Source organism: Poromitra crassiceps (genome assembly GCF_964638095.1).
Source record: "Poromitra crassiceps genome assembly, chromosome: 3".
In the NCBI taxonomy this organism is placed as follows: Eukaryota; Metazoa; Chordata; class Actinopteri; order Beryciformes; family Melamphaidae; genus Poromitra; species Poromitra crassiceps.
In genome coordinates this window covers 37,162,630-37,180,706 of record NC_139625.1, presented here as the reverse complement: position 1 = coordinate 37,180,706, position 18,077 = coordinate 37,162,630, and the positions used below count along the sequence as shown (strand labels likewise).

Genomic DNA, 18,077 nt, shown 5'->3' with positions numbered 1-18,077 from the left:
CTGCATGGCCTGGTTGTAATCAGATCGGATTTCGGATAGGATCAAATCTTGAAAATGGGTTGTTCAAAAGAAAAAAAGGATTCTGAAATCGGATTGGATTACGTAATCGAATCTTGGTTTTGATCCGGATCAAAACTTCAGTATGCGTTGTTCAAAACCTTTTAGTAGGATTGGGATAACTTTGATCCAGAGGTAGAAGGGAGACACGCACATCCCAGCCTAGTAGGGAAGGTGCAGAACTTACAGTAATAAGTATAGAGAAAATTGTAAAAAGTTTGCACACTGCAAGGGCTCCAGTAGGTTTTTTCAACACGTTCTCACTCCGAGCATGTAGCATATTGCAACCCGTTCTCACTCTGAGCGCGTCGCATATTGACGCTTTGTCCCGTCCCTTGTGCGTCACTTGTTACTAACATGGTACCCTTGAGCGACCCATGAAACGACTTGGGCTTTCCGACTAAACTCAATGCAAACCCATGGAAGTCATCTTTGACGCTTATGGCAACAGCTCCCCCATTAGCCTAACTGCTCCCCCATTAGTCAACTGCTCCCCCATTAGGGTCTGGAGGGAGGTTAGGTTTAGGCGTTGGGGGTGGGAGAAGTTAGGTTTAGGGTTAGGGTCTGGGGGAGCTTAGGTTTAGGCATGGGGGGTGGGAGAGGTTAGGGTTAGGGTCTGGGGGAGGTTAGGTTTAGGCATGGGGGGTGGGAGAGGTTAGGTTTAGGGTTAGGCCTGGGAGAGGTTAGCTCCTAAGCAGAAGCTTGAGGAATATTTGGAGGAGGTTCACAAAGATAGGGAAAAGTTTAGAGAGATGACAGTCCCAGCTGATATTCCACCTATCGGTGAAATAGAGAGCCAGTGTGATGATAGCCCACCAAGGTGGAAAGAAGTTCAAGAAGTAGTGAGACGTGCAAGGGCCTCTTCAGCCCCGGGTCCTAATGGAGTCCCCTACCGGCTGTATAAGAGTGCTCCAGATGTGTTGCAGTTTCTATGGAAGCTGATGAAGGTAGTCTGGAAGAAGCAGGTTATTCCTAAGGCGTGGCGTAGAGCAGGGGGAATCTTCATTCCTAAAGAAAGGGACTCGTTAGAGATAAGTCAGTTTAGACCTATCAGTCTACTTAATGTTGAAGGGAAGGTTTTCTTTAGTGTTGTGGCACAGAGGCTGTCTAGTTATCTAGAAAAGAATAGGCTAATAGATACTTCGGTGCAAAAGGCTGGAATTCCTGGCTTCTCCGGGTGCTTAGAGCACACCAGCATGATCTGGCACCAAATCCAGTCAGCTAGGCGTGAGAAGAGAGACCTGCATGTAGTATTCTTGGACCTGGCTAATGCTTTCGGGTCAGTGCCGCATAGTCTGTTATGGGAGGCCTTTGATTTCTTTAGAGTGCCAGGTAGTATAAAGAGCTTAGTTAAAGCTTACTTCTTAGATATTCAACTCTGCTTTACCACAGCAGAGTACACTACAGCTTGGCAGCAGCTGGAGATAGGCATTATGGCAGGGTGTACAATTTCCCCATTAGCTTTTACCATGGCAATGGAGATCATTATTAGGGCTTCAAATGGGTAGTGGGTGGAGAAAGGCTGCAGGGAGGGCTGCGGCTCCCTCCAATTAGGGCATACATGGATGACATGACGACTATGACGTCAACTGCTCCATGTACTAGCAGATTGTTGGATAAGTTAAATAGTAATCTGCAGTGGGCTAGAATGAAAGTGAAGCCAAGTAAGTCCAGGAGTATTTCAATCATTAAAGGGAGGGTAGTAGGTAAGAAGTTTGTTATAAATGATGAGGTGGTGCCTACAGTGTTAGAGAAACCAGTCAAGAGTTTGGGAAGATGGTATGATGCAAGTCTCAGTGATAAGGGACAGTTTGAGGAGGTGAGGCAGGAAATGATTCAAGGTATTTCAAGTATAGACAAGTCAGGGCTCCCAGGAAAGTTAAAGTTGTGGTGTTTGCAGTTTGGATTGTTGCCTCGGTTGATGTGGCCACTGACAGTGTATGAGGTTCCCCTTTCAAAGGTAGAAAAGCTAGAAAGGATGATTAATTCATTCATTAGAAAATGGCTCGGAGTCCCACGCTGCCTAAGCAGTGTAGCCTTATATGGGAAAGGCATATTGGAATTGCCATTATCTAGCCTGACAGAGGAGTTCAAGTGTGCTAAGGTTAGACTGGAAATGACTCTGACTCAGTCAAAGGATCCAGTGGTTAGGAGTGTAGCGCCCACAGTTAAAACAGGGAGGAAGTGGAACCCAAAGGAGGCAGTACAGCAAGCACAGTCAGCTCTTAGACACAGGCATATCATAGGTCAGGTGCAGCATGGGCGTGGAGGCTTAGGGTTGTGCATAGGGAAACCTGTGTGGAACAAGGCATCAGTAATAGAAAAGAGGAAGATGGTAGTTGAAGAAGTACATAGGCAAGAGGAGGCAGTAAGATGTACTAAGGCAGTGTCGCAGGCAAAGCAAGGACAGTGGGTGAACTGGGAGAGTGTAGACAAGAGAAAGTTGAAGTGGAGAGAGTTGTGGAGCATGGAGGCCAGCAGAATTAGATTTATTCTAGGGGCTACTTATGATGTGCTGCCATCTCCCCAGAACTTAAATCAGTGGTTGGGCGAGGATGGTGCCTGCCCGTTGTGTTCTAGTGTATGTACACTGAGGCATATACTGTCAGGGTGTAAGGTCAGTCTCTCCCAGGGGCGATACACCTGGCGTCACAACCAGGTGTTGAAATGTTTGGCAGCTGCAGTTGAGGAAAAGCGGCTAGAAGTAAATTCTCTAGTTGCTAGCAAAGAGACTAGACAGATCAAATTTGTACGTGAGGGAGAAAAGATTAGACCAATTAAGGTCAGGCACAAGTTAGGGCAGCTAAGTGTAGGTGGAGCCTGGGAAATGAGGGTTGACTTGAATGAACAGCTAGTCATCCCAGCATATATAGTTAGCACCCGGCTACGTCCGGACTTGTTACTGTGGTCTGAGGTAGAGAAGAGAGTTTATTTTATCGAACTCACAGTCCCGTGGGAAGATCGAGTTGAGGAGGCTTATGAGCGCAAGAAAGCTAGGTATGCTGAAATGGCAGCAGAGGCAGAGCAGCGAGGTTGGAGGGCTCGAGTGCGGCCTGTAGAGGTGGGCTGCCGTGGTTTTGTGGCAAAGTCCGTTATTGCCTTACTAACTGAGTTGGGCATTCGGGGACGGAGCCTGAAGCTTGCGGTTAGCAACATGTCTCAGGCAGCAGAACGAGCAAGTGAATGGCTTTGGATAAGGAGGAAACATGCTAGCTGGGGAGCTCGCTACGGTAAGATTGATTGTTTGTTGTTGGTCATGATTAACGGTCCGCATCAACAGGGCTGAATCATTGACAGTGGTGGTGTAGTTAGGGATTGTTTGTTGTTGATCATGATTGACGGTCCGCATCAACAGGGCTGAATCATTGACAGTGGTGGTGTAGTCAGGAATGTCATACCGAACCGACCTGGATAGCTAGGCTTAGATAGTGAGGTAATATGCAGTTGTGCGGTGGTAGCATGGAGGGGGGTGTTTCCAGGACGCTGGATTACACCGTTAAGCCTTCTTGAGGTGTCGTGGGCCTAACTTAACGAAACGTCGGTGAAGGAAGGTGCCCACTTGAAAACCCCAATGACATGCTTCATACTGCTGTTGGCTAGGGTAGGTAACTGGTGATTTGTGTCTTGTTTATTAGTTTGTTAGCCTGTTAGCTTGTTTTATTCTGGATTGGGCTTCTAAATGTGTTTTTCCTCGGATTTTGGCACAAGGGATAGTAACATCTTGTCCTGTGTATTAATTAATGTTCATCCTTTAGGCTACAGCGATTAAGTATATAAAGTAGACAGGCTACGTATTCAGCCTTTTAGTACAGCAAAATAAGAAGATTTTGGCCTCATAAAATAATCTCCCAAACAGCTGTCAATATTGAACACAAATAATATATTTAATTCTAACTGTCACTTATCACTGTATATTAATCACACTGACACGATCATCAGTCATTAACCAATCAAAAATAGTGTCTAATATTGCATCCCTTATTGCACGCCCAGTCAGTCCCCCCATTCTGACAAAACACCGGAGGTTGGTCAGGGTCTCCAACGGGCTCAGGTGCATCACAAATGTCATCAGAGAGAGGGACATTGCGCCTGGATCCATTTTGAGCACTGGTTATCCGGATTTGGTCATCCTGAAAAGTTTGTATTCGTATCGGAGTAATCCAATCCGATGTAGCTTTGAAAAACCAGCACAAAAATAAAATGGATTACGTGACACACACACACACACACGCACACGCACACGCACACACACACACACACACACACACACACACACACACACACACACACACACACACACACACACTTCCCATCCCTTCACAATAAAAGTCCAACACACTTCATACAGGCCTCCAGAATAAAAATCCAAAACACACTGACAGTGTGAAATGACAGTTTTAATAATCCATCAAAATTCTGGAAAACAATCAAAGTTCTACAGAACAAAAAGGCATCTGCTTTTCCCCAAGAATTGAAAATTGGAAATGTCTCCATCACTGACAAACAGGTTATGTTAAATGCCTTTAACAGTCATTTTGAGAAGGCAGGTCTTATTTTTGATCAGCACTCCCCCTCTTTCCCACCTGACCCTTCAGAGTTTATTTGACCATCAAGTACATCTTCAACCTCTGTTCTCTCATTTGATTTTGAAGCCTTTCAGATCTCCGATGTCCTTCATGCTCTAAATACTATCGACCCTAAAAAGTCACCTGGGCCTGATGGACTGTATCCATTCCTGTTAAAGGCTGCTGCATCGATCATAGCAGAGCCCATCACCCACATTTTTAATATGTCCATTGGCCTTAATCAAGTTCCAGCTACCTGGAAGCAAGCTTATGTCACAACCCTGCTTAAAGCTGGCAACCAGTCTGACATGAACAATTATAAACCAATTTCAAATCTCTCTGTCCTGTCTAAAATTTTGGAATCACTTGTCGCTACCCAATTGAAATCATATCTGGACTCACTCAATATTTTAAACAATATGCAATCTGGTTTCCGTTCGAGGCATAGCACTGTATCCGCCACTTTGAAAGTCTTTGATGACATCAAAGAGGCCCTGGACAACAAACTTGTGTGTGTGTCTCTGTTTATTGATCTGACAAAGGCTTTCGATACTGTGGACCACCCACTACTCATTAACACCTTGCTGAGAGCTGGCATTGGTAGCAAAGCACTGAAGTGGTTCCACAGTTACCTGAATAATCGCTCACAGATTGTCAAAGACAGCAACGTCATGTCTGACCCGGTCACTGTAATGAAAGGTGTCCCACAAGGATCAGTTTTGGGACCATTGCTTTTTTTAGTCTACATCAATAACATTTGTGACAAGTTCAAATTTTGTAAATACCATTTGTATGCTGATGATACAGTCATGTATGCCTGTGCTCCCACTGCCGAGATTGCCTTTTGAAATCTGCAGTCCGATTTTAACACCCTGCAGCTTGCTTTATCGGAATTGAAATTGCTCTTAAACTCAAGCAAAACTAAAACTATGATTTTTTCCTCTGCACGAACAAAGGTTCCAACCCTCTCCATCAATACCTTAGGCGGTGTCGCTATCCAATCTGTCGATACTGGTTGGACAAAAGCCTAAACTTCAATTTCCACATTGACCACCTCGTGAAGAAACTAAAATTCACTTTAGGTTTTCTGTACAGGCTTAAGTCCTGTTTCTGCATGGTTTCGAGAAAACGCTTAGTTACTTTTCCTTTCTCAGATTGATTTTGGCGATAATATATACAGGTTTGCCTCAGCCTCCATCTTGTCCAAACTTGATCCTCTGTATCATTCAGCATTGAGGTATGTAACTAACTCTGGTTTCAGGACCCATCATTGCACCCTGTACAGCATGGTAGGATGGTCATCTCTTACTTTGCGCAGGCTTCAACACTGGTACATTTTAGTTTACAAGATTATTTCAGGTAAATTACCCTCTTATTTAAACCGTAAGTTTACACCCCTGGAAACCACCCATAACCTTAGGTCACATCGTTGGTTTCAATACAAAGTGCCTCCTGTCAGAACAGAGGCTGGTAAAGCAAGTCTGTTCTACTATGGTCCTTGGTCCTGGAATGATCTGCAAGCCAAACTCAAACTCGAAACCCTTATCTCCTTGCATGATTTTAAACTTAGAATTAAGGAAGTGGCTACTTTTGGTTGCAATTGTTTCAACTAATATGTAAATACACAATTAAATATTGCTGCCCTTTTATTTCACTGTAGCCATTGTAATTTTAGTTGTTTTATCTACATTGTAACATAATGTCGTTGCTTTTAGGTGCTGCGTTGTAACTATTGTAGCTGTGTTGTGATTTATGCAGTCCTGTTAATGTTTTGTTTTAGTTCCATCTATTGTTGCTGTGTCTGTAACTTGATGTTGTCATGTTACGTTTTTTCACGTTGCTGACCCTGTCTTGGCTAGGTCTCACTTGTAAAAGAGGTTTCAACCTCAATGTGACTTCCTGGTTAAATAAAGGTTAAATTAAAAAAAAATTAAAAAAAAATGGAAATGGCGGGAAGTGATGAAGCCGGTTTTTCCATGATGTCACATTATTATGTCACTGTTTGTTACGGTGTGGCTCATATATGTTTGATTCATATTCATGACTGTCTATGAAAGGAGTGGACATTAGCTCTTAATGAGTGGACGTGCTTGCCCATAAGAGGCTACCGTAGATACCGTCAGCCCCCTCTCCCCTGCCCCTTTTCACTAGTTGGCAGTGTGCAGTTAGAGCAGCGTGTCTGGCAGTCTGTTAAGATGATCACAGCCTCTACTGTATGTTTGTTAGGTTTCCTTTCTGTCCTGTCCTCGTCAAATGAACGCCTGAGGGAGTACTATCACGGAGCCCTCGCGCACCACCACACTGAGCTGTTTGAGAGACATAGAGGCCTCGCCTGATGAGCTACCCAAGTCGGCTACAGGTGAGCGAGCGTCTTTCACCTTTGATGACAGCTATTTGTTACCATGTTACGGTGTCACTGGTGCTAGCCACCGCTAGACATGAGCCTTGATATTATCGCCCGGCCCGTGACACTGTTGACATTGTGATATATAATATCAGTTATTCTTCTTCCACTGTGGTGTTTAACAGCGGTTGGTATCCAAATTGTTGCATTACCGCCAACTACTAGATTCTAACTGGACTGAACTAAATTTAACTAAAATAAAATAAAAGACCCACCCACTTCTACTACAAGTCTCTACTACTCAGATGTTTGAGAGGCCCAAAAGCCTCTCAACAACTTCTACACATAATTTCCAGAAACCTCCACAACACCCAGAAATCTCCTTCCACAATTGTGTCGATTTTGTCGACTTTTCCACTCCAGCAGTACAGTTATCAGTTCTCATAGCCAAAAAGGCCAGAAACTTCACTTGATCTTTACAAAAACAAAACTCATCATGCTTCCTGGCTGATTTGACGTCTTTAGTTTCCTGTCTCACCTCCTCACGCTTATGTCTCTCCTCCTAGATCTCTCCCTGACTATCTCTACCTCCTTTACTCTCTTTGGACATTCTCCTCCCATGCTGCATGATTCTCTTTGCAATAAAGACACTCTCGCTCCTTCCAAGTCGCACACTCTTCCTAACACCTCTTCCTAACATACAAGCGAGCTCTGGCTTATGGAGAGCCAATAAGTGTCCAGATATACTATGAGCGACGACGTCTAATACTGGGAGGCAGGGCGAGCCTCACGTCCAAAAATGCCCCTATGTTGAAGGTGGTGTGGTGTGCGAAGCATCGCACAAACAGAGCCAAGACGAGCGATTTTTCAATCAAGCGACACGTCCAGCCTGTTCACTGATGGGTTAGGACAGTTAGCAGGTTAGGACAGCTTCATTGGGAAAAACTGAAACTATCCGATGTTCGCTCACTTGGCAGCATCGCGTCCAGTTAGGAATCAGTGTTACTTACACTCCTTCACCCCACATACTACAACCTCACTTGATCCAAGCTATGACCATACTTCCAACAGTTTTCACATTGAAGTGGCTTTAGGAACAAACTGCCTCACTGGGTACGATGCACGATCCAAAAAGACCTTATCCGGTAGATACTCCATATCAAAGTGTAGCATGACAGATTTCGATTCATATTTTTCCTCAACTACTTTATCAAACCTTTTAATTCTAAAGCTTTCTATAACTCCTTCACACTGCTCAAATCTCCTTGCATCCACTTTATGTGACACTCCATCGACCACACTTTATTGGAGCGTGTGGGAACATGTCACCGTGATTTCTAGAACTTTTTCCATCTGGAACTTCGACCTACATTCCACAACTATCAAGCCAGATCTTTTAACATCAACCCTTCTTACTTCCCCTACCTCATTCTTGATCTACCGTGCCACTGTGTGCTTTTCTGACAAAGCTCCACTCCCTGCCCCTTCCCTCAACCCCTGAATCTTCACACCCACCATGTACGTTTCTCTCTCAACTTCACTCTCACCCTGTCTCACGCTTCTCTCTCAACTTCACTCTCACTCGGTCTCACGCTTCTCTCTCAACTTCACTCTCACTCTGTCTCACACTTCTCTCTCAACTTCACTCTCACGCTGTCTCAGTGAATCTTCACCCCCACCATGTACGTTTCTCTCTCAACTTCACTCTCACTCTGTCTCACGCTTCTCTCTCAACTTCACTCTGACTCTGTCTCACGCTTCTCTCTCAACTTCACTCTCACTCTGTCTCACGCTTCTCTCTCAACTTCACTCTCACTCTGTCTCACGCTTCTCTCTCAACTTCACTCACTCTTGTCTCACGCTTCTCTCTCAACTTCACTCTCACGCTGTCTCACACTTCTCTCTCAACTTCACTCTCACTCTGTCAACTTCACTCTCACTGTCTCACGCTTCTCTCTCAACTTCACTCTCACTCTGTCTCAGTGAATCTTCACCCCCACCATGTACACTTCTCTCTCACTCTTTCTCAGTGAATCTTCACCCCCACCATGTACGTTTCTCTCTCAACTTCTCTCTCACTCTGTCTCACGCTTTTCTCTCAACTTCACTCTCACTCTGTCTCACGCTTCTCTCTCAACTTCACTCTCACTCTGTCTCACGCTTCTCTCTCAACTTCACTCTCACTCTGTCTCACGCTTCTCTCTCAACTTCACTCACTCTGTCTCACGCTTCTCTCTCAACTTCACTCTCACGCTGTCTCACACTTCTCTCTCAACTTCACTCTCACTCTGTCAACTTCACTCTCACTGTCTCACGCTTCTCTCTCAACTTCACTCTCACTCTGTCTCAGTGAATCTTCACCCCCCACCATGTACGTTTCTCTCTCAACTTCTCTCTCACTCTGTCTCAGTGAGTCTTCACCCCCACCATGTACGCTTCTCTCTCAACTTCTCTCTCTCTTTCTCAGTGAATCTTCACCCCCACCATGTATGCTTCTCTCTCAACTTCACTCTCACTCTGTCTCAGTGAATCTGAAAGTTTCAATCTTTCTCAATTTTCCTCTTTCTCTCCCACTACTACATTCAAATCTCTCAACTTCCACCTCCGCTCCATCCACTCCTCCTCCTCGTTACTGTAGTCAGCCATCTGTTTCCAATTCGGGTATCTCTCGAACTCCTCTCTGTTCCCTCCTCGCTGGGTTCTCCACCTTCCTCCTAATAATCAGTGTCTGTCACTTATGCATTTATACACTCACTGATGTCATGCTGTCATGTCATTGTTGACATTGTGGCATCGGTGATTTATGACATCACTGATGATGTCAGACATTGTGACATTGGACTAGTGCTCTAAAACCACCTGCATCAGTGGCAGTGCAAAGACAGCAAGTGATCACTTTGAGAGCAGAGAACAGCAGCAGCAGAGAGCAAAAACGGCATTTTAGAGGCGATTATTGCTTGAGGGCTCATCCTACTACTATCATTGGCGGCACATGTGTCTCATCCATCCATCCATCTGTCCTGAGTTGCAAGGAAGAGGACAGAAGAATATTTGAAGGAAAAAAAACTAAACCTAAACCTGGTAGTGCTAGTCCAAGAGATTCTTCTCAAGACCTGGAGCATGGAACTCCACGATGAAGAGATAGACCCCATCAAGCTAGCCAGTAAGCTGAAGATGTGTGAGCAGGAGAAGCTTTTCCTGAGCCAACAGAATGAGGACCTCTGTAAAGAACTGAAATGTCAAGCGCATGCGATTGAGATACGATTGAATAAGATTGCCACACAGAAAGAAGAGAAAGATGCCATTCCACTGGAGATGGAAGCCAAACGAAAAATGGAGGTAATGGTCAAGAAAGAACATGATCAGATGAAGGACACACACCGTCAAGAAGTCCAAAAACTCATGAAAGAGATTGCCACACAAAAGGAGGAGAAAGATGTCATCCACCTGGAGATGGAAGCCTTCAAAAGAAAAATGGAGGTAATGGTCAAGAAAGAACGTGATCAGATGAAGGACACACACCGTCAAGAAGTCCAAAATCTCGACAAAGAGATTGCCACAGAGAAGGAGGAGAAATATGCCATCCACCTGGAGATGGAAGCCTTCAAACGAAAAATGAAGGTAATAGGCAAGAAAGATCAAGACCAGATGAAGCATGAACACTTGCAAGAAGTCCAAAATCTCAAGAATGAGATTGCGACACAGAAGGAGGAGACAGATGCCACCCGCTGGGAGATGGAAGCCGTTGAACGAACAATGGAGGTAGCGGTCAAGAAAGACCGTGAGAAGATGAAGCACGAACACCGGCAAGAAGTCCGAAATCTTGAGAATGAGATTGCCACACAGAAGGAGGAGAAAGATGCCATCCATCTGGAGATGGAAGCCCTCAAACGAAAAATGGAGGACATGGAGGATATGGAGGAAATGAACAGACTTCAAAGGCAAGAAGAAGTCCAAAATCACAAGAAAGAGATTGCCACACAGGAGGAGAAAAATGCCATCCAGCGAGAGATGGAAGCCCTCAAACGAAAAATGGAGGAAATGGTGAAGAAAGACCATGAGCAGACCATGGGGGTCGAGGTGATGGGGAAGCTGGTGATCAGGCAGAAGGAACAGAATGAGAAGGAGAAGGCAGAGGAGGCCTTGACCAGCCACAGAGAGAAAGATGAAAAAGAGGTGGGAGAAGAACTCCACAAAAAGTCCAAGAAGCCTTCCATGAAGAGGAGATTTATTAAATTCTTTGCCCCAAAGAGGAAGGAAAAGGGAGGGAAAAGTAAGGAAAGGTAAAAAGGAAAGGAAAAAGGAAGTAGTAAAAAGAACTAGATGCCACTCAGTAGAGTGCATACCTCCACCACGCCCGTTGCCACACCCCTTTTGGCCAGTGGACGTGGAAAGTGAATCAGTTCTTCCTTGGCCCATGATGACCAATATTTCTACAAAGTTTTGTGCTGTTATGTAATCCGTTTGGAAGGTATTGTAGGTACCTGTTTGTGATTGGCCTCACCCATTTAACACCACAGCTTGTCCTTCACTGACAGGATTCTGGGGCAAAATATTTGACTGGTACTCTAAGGCCTACAAAATAACCCTTCAGCCAGAGGCAGGACTCACCAACTTCGGCTGCTCGGAGACCTCTCTGGGCTTCCCCACAGCTGTGCAACAGTCTATGACACTGGGGACAACTGTTGCCAAAAAAATCATCCTGAAAGTCCCCCTCTCCACCTTCTTTCCAACTGTGGTTGACGGACATGATCTCTGTCATAAGGATGGAGAGGCTCAGATCCCTGAGAACCAACTCACCTAATAAGTTTCTAACTTTTTGAGACCCGTTTCTGGCATACCTCGATGAGGTTGGTGGGCGGTGGGTGACTTCCCCGATTGGTTCCTCTTGGACTCCCTGAGTGGGACCCCATGTGCAACGTCTCTTACAAGCACATAAGCACCTATGGGCGGTAGCACTACATTATAATTGTCAATTATTATATGTGTTTTTTTTCTTTCATTTCCTGTGTCTGAGCGTGTTCATTTGCTTTGTTTGTATATTGTGAAAATTGAAAATTGAAAAAAAATAAAAAAACAAAAACAAAACAGCTTATTTTGGCCAGTGGGCATGGCAATTTTATCAGAGTTGTTTCAAGCCAAGAAAATAGTAAAATACCTATTGAATTCAACATATTGCTATAATCAGAGCAAAATATAAACAATATTGTTACGGTCGTATGTGGATGTATCTATTTTCATTAATTAACTTGGCATCGTTCGTTGTCTAGGGGTTCAAACATACATCTTCCATGCCAACCACAACCTCATAAATGGTGCATCAGTTTGGGACTGGGAATTAGCATTCAGTGATTGTTAGAAATGAAGGCATTCTTTTACATGGACGGCCCACTGTCGACCCTCGTACAGTAGTTGTCGGCCAGCCCTCTCGGTCGGGCTCGCTTGGCCCAGCGCCCAGGTGTCATTGTGTTGATCTGGAAACCAACATGGACAGGGGATCCGTAGATCCAAACAAATATAACAAACTTATCCTGGCCCGGAGGAAAAGGGAGGACAGGTCCTTCAGTCCTTACAGCCCAACGATGAAAACAGTGTCCTTTCTCTCAAGAAACATCAGATAATACCTCCACAAGGTTAGTAGTCCATCCCTGTAATCACACAGGTAGGTGAGTGTCCTATCCCATGCACTCCTCAGCAGCACTCTGCCATCTTCCTTCCCAAACATTCCCCTAGCCTAGGGCAATCTCAAGTATGCCGGTGGCGTTTAAATGAATGAACGCCTCTTGGGCCGCCCTCATCCAATCACCGCCAACCACAGTCCCAAACTATTCTATTTGTTGTAAGCTCATTCAATCACAACAAGGGAAGCGTCACTTTGACTGACATGTTTACGAGACGCGCGAACGCTTCCTCCAATCACTTCACATAAGAGGCGGGTGTAATCGCAGTGACACACACCTATCAGCTGACAATTATTGCTTTTGACAAACTTGACAAAGAAAATAATATGGAAATAACCATCTATCATCTAAGGTTGCTTTCACATACAGTATAAGCTAGTGGACTCGACGCAATTCGGCGGGGTGAAGTTGCAACATTGTTGCATTTTTAATTTGGTCCGGTTCGCTTTCACACAGCGATTTGCCAAGCGCACCAAACTTTCTGAACAAATGTCACATGGTCAAAACGGTTACTCGTCAATTAGACAGAATAGAGAAGGGAAATCTCTCCTCTTCCACCGGCTTCTTGCCTGGCTGAGGGCTGACCAACACCACCTACAATACTGGGATTTCTGGTTTTACTTTGGTGTTAATATCAAATAAATATTGCACAAGAATGTGCCCAATATGAGCAGCAGATGAGGCAGCGAGCTGTTGAACATTTCATTCTGCAGATGAGATGAGCGAGGCAGTACCGAAGGAGGTGAGTCCTGTTGAGAGACAACAATGTGTTGTTGTTATGACAACGTACGTCAGGCGGCACGGCGCGCACACGTGTACAGTACACGTGTGCGTGCCGCAGTGTTTGTTTTGCTTTCTTCTACCGCATTCTACTCATGATGCACTGGCGCCGGGTTGCTTTCACTTGGAAACTAACCGAGACCCACGTTTTCAAGCGGACCAGAGTTCACTTGTTTGTTCCGTACCAGAGTTCGTTTGCACTTTCATACCACCCCAAACGGACTATCCGAGGAAACGAACTCTGGCTTAAAGTCTTAAAGTGGACCAAACAGCTTATATGTGAGGAAAAGGCCGACCGTGACAATATATAAACACATATTGCATTACACCTCAAATTAGGTCAACAAACACTTTGATGACTTCCGGGGATACGCACGCTACAACTCCGCGCAGACTTCCATTTGTGATGTCAGAAATGCACTTGCCTGTGGCTGTTCACATTATCTTTTAAAAAGTGGCCAATATCAGATTCCAGTGTGAAAAGGTTACAATCCTGAAGTGACCCCCGCATGCGGCGGAGAGCTGGGTTCGCACTGGGGTCGCATTCCAAAAAATCTGATCTGAATCTGATTTAAATCCACATATGAACGTGGCCCACGTCAGATTTGAAAAGATCAGATTCTGTACGATTTGTACTGTTGACACAAAAAACAAAAAACAGTCCAAATCATATTTGGGCCACTTGCTGCAGTGTGAACTAGAGGTCTTCGGGTATGCCCGACCCCCCGAATACCCGAGGTTCTCACCCGGACCCGGCCGGGTCTGGGTCCATTCAAAAGAAGTGCCTCCGGGTCTGGGTCGGTTCCGGTAGCGATTGTCACGGGTCTCGGGGCTCTGACAGTGAAATGCCGGGTCCAATAAGACCCGAGTGGACCCGGCGATCAGCGCTGATCACGAGAGAAACGCATCAAAACAGCACACGTGAGGCTTGTTGTCACAAACTGCAAGTAAATCCATAGAGAAAATAACTAGCAAAGAGCGTTCCCATCTGCAATGAAAATTACTTCCTCGTTTACATGAGGCGCATGTGACCACATGCGTACACATGCGCACACATGCGCCTCAGGCAAACGAGGAAGTGATTTTCGTTGCAGAGAGGTAACCCTCTTGCTGGCTCCTCTCGCTATGGATTTAATTGAAGATGACTGTTTCCCGTACTTTTGGATTATTATTCGATGATCGCATGGTGAGTACACAAGTCACAACATGTATGTGATTGTTTCTAGCGCTGTTGTGTGTGTTTTTGGGCGAAGGAACGGCGGTACCATAGAGAGACTGCCACTGTACTATCTAACTAGCGTTAGGCAGCATGAACCAGGGGAGAATGCTATAACGTTAGTTAATAAAGATGCACAAAGTTTCATTTGATATACAACTTGTAGCAGTTAACAAGCAACTTTGACGTCGACTGCCTCTGTATTTCTCGGATCTGAACGGGGCCGGGTCTCATATTTGTAATAATAGACGGGTCCACTCCGGGTCCGGGTCCGACATTTATCGGTTCTGAACGGGACTGGGTCTCAGATGTCTAATAATAGACGGGTCCATTACGGGTTCGGGCACAAATGCCCCGGGTCCATTAGGGTCCGGGTCCGTGATTTTGGACCCGTGAAGACCTCTAGTGTGAACATAGCCTTATACAGTTGTGTAATAAATCCCTGATGATTATCTTCGGCACTCGGCCTGCGGCCTCGTGCCTACGACCGAATCACAGCCGTGACAATATTAGCCAACAACAGCACTCCCTCTCGTGTGATATTGCTTAAATATATACAGATCCTTTCCAAAAAAATTGAATATAATGGAAATACCATGGATGACTGTGGGCTTCAGCGGATTGCCAAGCAAAGACGATTCAAAAATTTGGCGGAGATTCAGAGGGAGTGGACTGAGGCTGGAGTCAGTCATAACTGAGAAGTAACTGCTGATTTTCTTCACACTTTTCTAATTTCTTCAAATACTGTTTTGAGGGGTTTCTGGAGCTGTAGGCCAAAATTATGAAAAATGAAACTAATAAAGGCTAGAAATATTTCACTTTGTGTGTAATGAATCTATAATCTATGAAAGTTTGACTTTTTGAAAGGAATTATGGAAAAAAACTAACTTTTCCATGATATTCTAATTTTTTGGAAAGGATCTGTATGTGTATATATATATATATATATAAATTACCTTTGTCTTCAGCTCTCCTGTTGAGCTCAACCAGGGCAGTTTCAGCTACTGGACTGTTGGCCAGGGCTAAGGCATACGCCACCAGACACAGGCTGTAGTTACTGACCACCCCACCAGGCACTCTGTTCTCCAGGTACTTCTTGGCCAGGGACACATTATTTGGGAACATGTCCTTCACACAGAGGAACCAAAGACTGGACATCAATACTGCAAACTGGCTTCCTGTGCCATTTCTTCATATTTTTGTAACCGAAAGACATCCTAAAATCATTTCAAATCAACACGGTGGCTGACACAGTAATGGAATATTTTTCAAATGTCCTATGTAACATTCTGAAATTCTGTAAAATCCCTTATCCCAGCCACCTTCTGACAATCACACATTCCCCCTAAACTCACCATATAGGTAGAATCCTCCAGCAGTGCTATCAGTACGTAGGCGGTGAGCGCCACCGGACCGTCATCCAGGCCTCCCTGCAGCTCCGTGTGGATCACCCTGCCCACCTCACTGAACTCTCCTTCAGGCCCCTGGTGGCTCAGCAGCCAGCCAGATGCCCTGGAGAGGACACTCTGGTCCATCTGCATGTAGAACTGGGCCTGGAGGAAACACCTCAGCACGAATGCTGTAAGCCTAGGACCAGAGAAAGCGGAGTAGGAGCATCATGGACCAACAGATGCTAAACTTCATTGGCAGAATGTTACACTTATTTCAAAAAAGAAATGACAAAAGAAAAGACTGAAAGACTATCAGCCTACCATATGCTCCCAGAAGTGTCGCTGGCTCCAAAAGCACTGAAGGAACCATCACCTCGCTGGTAGGACAGCTCCCTCTGGTATCCTTATCACAACAGAAAATACAACATGACATCCAACAACAAATTCCGGTACATTGGTAATATCATCAGTGATGTCACATGTAACTGTATGCTGACTTTTTTCTCAGAATTCTGACTTTAATCTGAGAATTCTGACTTTAATTTCAGAATTCTGACTTTAATATCATAATTCTGGCTTTATTCTCAGAATCCTGACTTAAACTCAGAACTCAAATACATTTTTCACATGTGGCCCTAATCCTCTTTGGTAGTTTTAAATTATGTGTGGAAATAAATAAATAAAGTAAGTAAGTAAATAAATAAATAAATACATTTCAGGCGACCCCAAGGTTGGGAACCACTACACTAAGCTTATTAAGATACAGAACTATATTACAACTGCTTGAAGTAATCTAAACCAGTGAAGTATTAATCAGATGATTCCCCTATTATGTGGCAGTAGCACCTCTAAACACCTTCAAGTCCAAGACACCACTGAGTCATGTGAAAGCAGATTACCTTCCATCATATAGCCTAGAGCCCGGCTCCTGATCTCCTCATGGTCCCGCGGATACCTGCTCAGGTACTTGAAAACATAAATACTTGGTGCAAAGTGGATCATGTTCTGCTCCCCACAACCATCAGGCATCTGAACCAGCGAATCCAGGCTGTTGATGGATAAGCCAAGGTTTTCACCTATGTAAAGTAATACAGGAAGGAAATTAGGAAGGATTTAAGCATTGCACAACATGTTGTTCGCCCAGGCCAGTCATACTGTCTGGGGCAGATGGTATTTCAGATCCAATAGAGCTGAAGGGGAAGAACGAGTGCAAATAAGATATCATGTAGAACAGTGGTTCTCAATATAGGGTCTGCAGACCACTTGGGGTCCCTGAGGGGGTTTCAGGGGTTCCCCAGCAAATTGATGAATTGTTAAACTTCAGACCATGTGTAGATCGTGTCAGTAGGGATTTAATGGTGTGAAACTCTACAGTGCCCAGATCAGGACAGAAACCAGGTCAATACAGAACTGAATGACAAGCAGTAGATTTGAAGGTGGAGGAGACGCTGCAAAACCTCAACCATCGCAGTCCATCACTGAAGACACAATGTGAACAAGATGCTCCTCTAATACCTATGTCCCACCTGTCTCTTTTATTGGCTCCTTTATTCACAAGGCAAGTAATAGTATTTAAATTAATTTCTGAACATTTTTAATTTGTTTGGTTTCCGGAATAGCGCTATAATTATGTGGCGTTATTAAAGGTCCCAATTCGTGCAGCTGTAACCTCTTAAAAACGTGTGTCTCTGGTCCATAAAATATGATTCTGGATTAATTTGTCGAAAATATAGCAACCCCGTTCGTTCTGACGGAGTTCTCACTTCCTCATCTCGTCGCTTCCCAAGAATGGTCTGTTTCTATAATATATTCAGAACTAACAGTTCCCATTGGCCGCTGAGGGAGAGCCCGCCCCAGGCTCCCAGCGGCCAATCAGATTAGCGTCCGTGGACCAGCACGCTAGCTTGTGTCCACAACTAATGTTAGCAACAAGCTATTGCTAACTTAACGGTTGCTACGCTAAAGAGGACATCTCAAAATGCCTAGACTTACCGAATGCACCTCCACAGTTGCTGGATCACGTACAGATGGCGTCGCTCCAGC

General features: G+C 44.7%; 1 protein-coding gene across 1 annotated transcript in view; it reads right to left on the bottom strand.

The window, feature by feature from the left end:
* LOC310773091 (CD109 antigen-like) overlaps nucleotides 1-18,077 on the bottom strand; it is a 96,833-nt gene that overhangs the window by 11,407 nt on the left and 67,349 nt on the right. Inside the window, exons 30-35 of the mRNA XM_083633009.1 lie at nucleotides 16,934-17,110; nucleotides 16,356-16,437; nucleotides 15,999-16,230; nucleotides 15,600-15,771; nucleotides 12,359-12,440; nucleotides 11,808-11,863 (exon numbers count right to left, since the gene is read on the bottom strand). Of these exons, the coding sequence (XP_083489135.1) occupies nucleotides 11,808-11,863; nucleotides 12,359-12,440; nucleotides 15,600-15,771; nucleotides 15,999-16,230; nucleotides 16,356-16,437; nucleotides 16,934-17,110 (801 nt within the window). The remainder of the gene's footprint in view (nucleotides 1-11,807; nucleotides 11,864-12,358; nucleotides 12,441-15,599; nucleotides 15,772-15,998; nucleotides 16,231-16,355; nucleotides 16,438-16,933; nucleotides 17,111-18,077) is intronic.